At 57.4% G+C, this 5,913-nt stretch overlaps 2 protein-coding genes across 4 annotated transcripts; both read right to left on the reverse strand.

The window, feature by feature from the left end:
* Positions 1 to 79: 79 nt before the first annotated feature.
* On the reverse strand, positions 80 to 2,972 carry LOC127749989 (translation initiation factor IF-2-like). 3 transcript variants are annotated; one of them, XM_052270264.1, is made up of 4 exons: positions 2,033 to 2,137; positions 1,664 to 1,906; positions 922 to 1,020; positions 80 to 518 (listed from the first exon to the last, which is right to left on the reverse strand). In XM_052270264.1, exons 2-4 carry the CDS (start codon positions 1,902 to 1,904, stop codon positions 199 to 201), a joined length of 660 nt encoding a protein of 219 aa, XP_052126224.1. In that variant the 5' UTR covers positions 1,905 to 1,906; positions 2,033 to 2,137; the 3' UTR covers positions 80 to 198. The 3 variants fall into 3 exon arrangements, with proteins under 3 accessions (XP_052126224.1, XP_052126223.1, XP_052126222.1); XM_052270262.1 differs by lacking the exon at positions 2,033 to 2,137 and adding an exon at positions 2,183 to 2,972 and having other exon boundaries at positions 81 to 518; XM_052270263.1 differs by lacking the exon at positions 2,033 to 2,137 and having other exon boundaries at positions 1,664 to 1,953.
* A 129-nt stretch (positions 2,973 to 3,101) lies between these two features.
* LOC113204684 (mucin-5AC-like) lies at positions 3,102 to 5,900 on the reverse strand. Its single transcript, XM_052270261.1, has 6 exons — positions 5,696 to 5,900; positions 4,794 to 4,906; positions 4,530 to 4,605; positions 4,311 to 4,448; positions 3,824 to 3,940; positions 3,102 to 3,672 (listed from the first exon to the last, which is right to left on the reverse strand). Exons 3-6 carry the CDS (start codon positions 4,560 to 4,562, stop codon positions 3,187 to 3,189), a joined length of 774 nt encoding a protein of 257 aa, XP_052126221.1. The 5' UTR covers positions 4,563 to 4,605; positions 4,794 to 4,906; positions 5,696 to 5,900; the 3' UTR covers positions 3,102 to 3,186.
* Positions 5,901 to 5,913: the final 13 nt, after the last annotated feature.

Below are 5,913 nucleotides of genomic sequence, written 5' to 3' on the forward strand. Positions count from 1 at the left end.
TCTGACCAAACTGCGCCCTCACCTCTACGTCTTATTGTTATTTTTTCCCCTTTTATCTTCTCTGATTTTGTCTGATTTTTTAAATTGATTTTTCTTTTTCTTTGATTTGGTCTGATTGTTTTAAGCGTGCACTCTGATGTTTTTCGGTGAGGTATCCCTCGCTTGGAACTTGCCATGGACGCATTACTTTTGTCCTCCTCACCCGCACATGATGGTGAAGCAGCACTTGTCGCCGTGCTCGTCCTCCGGGAAGGAGGCGGCGGAGTCGCCGTGCGCGGCGGGGTGCACCGAGCCCCGGCGCGGCATCTTCCTGCCCGGAGCGTCCTTGCCGTGCGCCGCCGCGGGCACCGCCGCGGGCGCGCCGTTGTTGGCGACGTAGTCGGCCACCCTGTCGGCCGCCTTCTCGTAGGACGGCGGCGGCACGGGCGCCTCCCCCTGCGGCGGCGGCGGCGGCGGCTGCTGCTCCATGGCGGCGGAGGACGCGGCTAGGGGCGGGGGCGGCGACGGCGGCAGAGGCCCTGCGGACAGAGGAGTGAGACTGTGAGTAGGGATTTTAATGTTGCGGCAAATTATTTTTGAAAAGAATTTCAAGAATAAAAGAAATAATTAGGAAATTCCACCGTTTTCTGAAAAAAAATCTATAGAAAAGTTTTAACTTTTCCTATAGAATAGTTACGAGGTTTTCCGGAAAATTTTCGGACGTTCAAATCGCTAACTGTGGGGCTCGGAGCGGAGGCACGCCCTCTTTAACAAGGAGCGCGTGATTTCCTCCGCCTTGGACACTGACATGCGCCCGAGAGGGAGAGGGGGGGGGGGGCATGTTGTGGTCTGAGGCGACAAGCACGCGATTGGGGGGACTTTGCGCGGCGCTAGCTGTGAGCGATCAGCGATCCAGCCACTTATTTCGGGGTGTCTCCTCACCGTTGTCGTCGCCCTCGTACTTGATGACAAGGAAGCGCTTGACCGTGTAGGAAGTGGTGCCGGTGGGGCTGTCCGCGCGCGCCGCCGGCGTCTGAAACACTAGAGAGCGGCCGCCAGCGGCTCAGCTTTACAGGGGGGATTACACACACACACACACACACACACACACCTATGCGCCGCCGAGTCTAGTGCCGCGCCCAAGATTTCACTCGGATTAATCTCGCTCTTCTCTCACTCAACAGCAAACAGTCTTGGTCATTAAAGGAACAGTGTGGTGATTGGTGTGAATGCAAACGCATACAGTCAGTCAGTCAGTCAGTCAGTCAGTCAGTCAGTCAGTCAGTCAGTCAGTCAGTCAGTCAGTCAGTCAGACAGACAGACAGACAGACAGACAGTCAGTCAGTCAGCCAGCCAGAGACTGTCAGTCACAGTCAGTCAGTCAGTCAGTCAGTCAGTCAGTCAGTCAGTCAGTCAGTCAGTCAGACCGACTGCGCTGCATTGCCTAACTACCAGGCGCGATCTTTGCAATGCCATGCAACATTCGGGGCGTCACGCGTACAAGGCTTGCTGCATGCCGTTGGGGTTTTCGGAGCAGGACAGTGCTGTGGTTCCCGCTCCACTCTGGCCGCCTCGAGGCTCGAGCACGGCGATAACGCCACGATCTATCTGGGCCGGTCGGCCGGGCCGGGCGCGGTGCGCTCCGTCAACACTAAACAGTCGGAGACAAGTCGTCCCAGCGCACCTGGGGCTGGCGTTGGCCGGCGCGGCCGGCGGTGGCCACCGCGGCCCTGCAGGCCGACGGCGTCCTGGCGGTGCTGGTGCAGGTGCTGGTGCTGCAGCAGCGCGGCCGGCTCCACCTGCAGGCGGTGCAGGCCGTGCTTGCGCACCCGCCGGTCCTCGCGCCGGGGCCGCGTCTCCCGAGCTCCGGCGGCGGCGGCGGCGGCGGCGGTCAGACCCTGCGCGACCGCGACGCCGGCCGTCATCGCTGCGGGAACAGAACGCACACCACACACGTTCACACCGCAACACTACACTCACCGGCACAAATGTTGTGATCGGCCGCGGGGCTGGTGAGGCGAGGCGAGGCGAGGCGCGGTGGTGAGGCACTTACGACGTCGGCTGCCGAGCTACTCGCCTCCGACCCGAGACGGCGGCGCGATTCAGTCTCGTGACAATATAATGAGTGTCCCCGGGACCCTGCCGTCGCCCCGCCGTCGCCCCGCCCCGCCGGCCCGGCAGGCCCGCGATGCACTTCACTTACCCGTCCGAGTGGAGAGCCCGACGGCGTCCAGTAGTGTGCCGGCCTGGCCGCGTCCGCGCGAGGCTCGATCGCCGCCGCGGTCACCCCGCCGCCATGCCCATCCCCCCCTGCTTCCTTGTTCCTCGGCCAGCCTCCTGCTCTTTCGGGCGCTGCTGACGCCGCCGCCGACGCTTGGTCCCGCGGAGGGCGGTGCGGGATGCGGGAGGTGTCACCGGGCCGCTAATCACCGTTTGAGCGGCCGGGCCCGGCGAAACGGGCGGCGTGTTCGGCGACAACCGCGTGCGCCTCGCCCAACCCTCGCGGTCATACCCAAGGTGGCCTACCTAGGCCTTACACTTGCTGGGGTCACCGCCAGATGTTTTTCTTTTCATTTCGAAGACTTTTAAAAAATAATCCCCCAAAATTGGACTGACAAGAAATTTGTAACAGGGAAATTTTTAAGCTGTACCCTGTAACTTGTCAGTTCATTTTGGACACTCACTGTTGTCTGTTCAGCTGTGGAGTTTGAACACTTGAAAGTGCATACCTACAGAGTTGACCACTGAGGTAGCGAACTCTCGTGGTGTATCATCAGTGTATGTTCCGAGTATGTTCCATGTTTCAGCTGTGCGTTAAAAGGCGGCTCCCAAATAAACACGAAAAAGTCACTTTGAGGTCGTTTGTAGTTTTAGTCTGTGCATTGCCAACACGGTGAGATTGTTTTTATATTCGGGCCTAAATTTCGACTATCTTGAACGTCGGCGACCGTCGCTCAGTTCGGCGAAGTCAATAACCAATATTGTCCTCAACGTCAGGTTTTCGTGTTTATTGTGGGAGCTGCATCTCCACGTCAAAGCCGTTCCACGTGCAGAGGGCACGGGCGAGAAAACTTATGCCACCCGCATACCAAATAAAATAGAGAGGAGAATCAGCCAGAGGGTGTGTGTGAACTTTGTTTTATTGCATCCGAAGCGGCGCGTAGACCGACAGGAGGGTGGGTGCCTGTGAGACACTCTGGCGACCTCTCATCCTAGCCTGCGCGCGAGCAAGGTCAGGGCGCGCGCGGCGGCGAGCGCGAGCAGCGGCGCGGGCGGGGCCATCAGTCCCGGGGACCCGCTGGGGCTGGGAGTCTGGGTGCCCGCGGTCGCGGGGTCGGCGGTGCTCGCCGTGGAAGACCCGGTGGCGGTGGCGGTGGCGGTGGTGGCGGTGGTGGCGGTGGCAGTGGCGGTGGTGGCGGTGGGCGTGTCGGTGGCGGTGGACATGGTGGTGGGGGTGGTGGTGGCGGCGGCCTCGGTGGACGACGTGGTAGGTTCGCAGGGGAACGGGGTCGGTTTGGGCGCGCTGCAGTCAGCCGTCCCGGACAAATCCCAGAACGTATTGTCCTTGTCCACGTTGACGGCGCTCTCCAGGACCGGTGCCTCTTCTGTCGTCCCCCTGGCGGGCAGCAGCCCGACGACCGGCGGCGCCAAGGCCTCGTCGGGTCTGCACGTCAGCACGAGGCCTCCGATGAGCTGCGGGGGCACGCGGACACGACCCTCCCTTACCATCGAGTGACAACTTCGCGCACGTCCCAAAGTGGGGGAGTAGTAGGGTTCTAGTTTGAATCTCAAATTTTCACCATGCAAAGTGGGCTGCACTGATAAAATATTTTTCTGGACTTACCGGGATGTCAACAGGATTGCCAAAATTGACACACACTTTCTTGCTTCCCTTCGTCTCGATACTTCGTTTGCTGCCCTCTGCTGGGCACTCCACGACAGTCACTAGCTGCGGCAACGCCTGCATTGCAACAGACGGTCAAGTTGAGCAAGTGTATTCGTCAAAACGCGTTTCATTCACTTTTTCGGGAATGTGTTTTAAACAGCTGCTGCTCATAATCGTAATAAACTTATGTCTGTGGAAAAGCTCAGGTGCAGCAGAACATGGAACGGCGTTTATTTAATGACCCACATTGTAATTAAACAGCTATACTATGAGTTGCTCCACTCGAGCTTTCCAACAAGCTCAAAGTTTCTGTTACGATTATTACTCTTACAGTTTGTAAGAGATTGTCGGAGAAGTGAATGCAGCGCCGTTTGTGCGTTACGGACTCCCATCGTCACCACCTGCTTTAGTGTGAACAATGAATACGCCTCCAACATAGGCTTACTAGAATCTCCTGCGCGGCATTATATTTCGGGTAGAACATCAGGCAGCCAGCGGCGGTAGGCGTATCCGGTACAGGTGCCACCAGCGCGGGCGTGAACATCGACCTGGGGTTGGCCTCGTCGCACATCGGCTCGCCCAGCTGTCGGCAGCACCAGAGGCCGGTTACAGGAGCGGCTTGCGGATTAGGGCGGGCGGTAAGACCGTTGGTTGGGCTACTTACCCGGACCAGGGCGAGTGCGCGTTCGGAGTTCATGTTGTGGCACAAGACGGGGGTGGTTTTGTCGCCAAGCAGAGCCCTGGACACACAGATCAAAGCAGAGTGGTTACTTGCGGCCGAGCTTGCAGTCCCTCGGAACGGCACTGAAACAGGCACTCACTAGTTGCCGGCGCTCAACAGCACTCACTCGTCGCCGGCGCTCAACAGCACTCACTCGACTCGACAAGGCACTCACTCACCACACACTCGTCACACACTAGCACTCACTTTGTCTTGCCGTCGTTCGCGAGACTCTCGGCGCAGGCCGCTGTGGTGAGGACGTCCTTCGAGGAGACGAGCGCGCCCGCGCAAGTCAAGTCGCCGTCCACCGTAAAGGTTACCTGATGAGAACAGAGGGAACGTCACTCGCGACGACTAGCAGGACGCGCACATGTTGGTGACGGGTTTCGAGGTGTTACTCCACCAGGGACGTGTTCCGTCACGCCATGTGTGCGGAAACCGAACTTTACTGTTACTGTTACGGGTGACAAGAGCAGGTCTAATAGTTTACTCCGGTGCTCAGAAAACGTCAAAAATCATCACATGTTTGTTTAAGGGCTCTCGGTTTAGGCTCTGAAAACGAGCGAGTACTCGGGTTACCCGGGTCCCCGGGTACGCGGGCAGAAGGAAGAGCTCTATCTTGTTTTGCCAGGTTATGCTTTTACGCAATGGGAGCGGATTGCCTAATGGGGATCATCCAGAAAGTGCCTCTGTCGTTCGCCGGTACGAACATGCCTAGTTTAGCTTATTTGCATGCTCTCTTAGCGCCTTGCGGATAGGCAAAATCTTGCCTGCAGTGCATGCGTGTGCCGCGGGCTGGCCTACCCTGAGCACTGCAGGCGCTAGCTCCCGCAATTGGCCGCACAGTTACAACCTTGCAAAGGATTTGGCATTTTGCTCTGCGGCTGAATCTGAGAAAAAACGAGCGCCCTTTCCTGGACGATGCAAGGGGATCTTTCGAACCAAACGACATTCCATAATGTCAATAAAAGGCATGCATTTATTTCTTCCACCATATTTCCGCTCACATTCTGCACGAAATTATGCCTAGAGTCATAATTGCATGATCAATTACTTCGCACAATTCGGGTAGCGCGGCAGATTCACGTTCAAAGCTCAAAGACACTCACCACAGGATAACCGCCATCATCGCCAAGGCTCCTCGCGGAGAAGCAGGACGCTAAAAAAAATGATCACAAACGAAAAAGACACTTACAATCTATGAATTCGGAACGTGTGGTCATAGGCGCGCGTGCAGAATGAGAAGGGGCTGGCAAGGGGGATACTTCACCACTATACATTCACGCGTACACCAATTTATGTTTCTTGTTTTTTTTTTCTTTTGATT

Source organism: Frankliniella occidentalis, unplaced genomic scaffold, assembly GCF_000697945.3.
Source record: "Frankliniella occidentalis isolate FOCC.00 unplaced genomic scaffold, Focc_3.1 Scaffold115, whole genome shotgun sequence".
Lineage (NCBI taxonomy): Eukaryota > Metazoa > Arthropoda > Insecta > Thysanoptera > Thripidae > Frankliniella > Frankliniella occidentalis.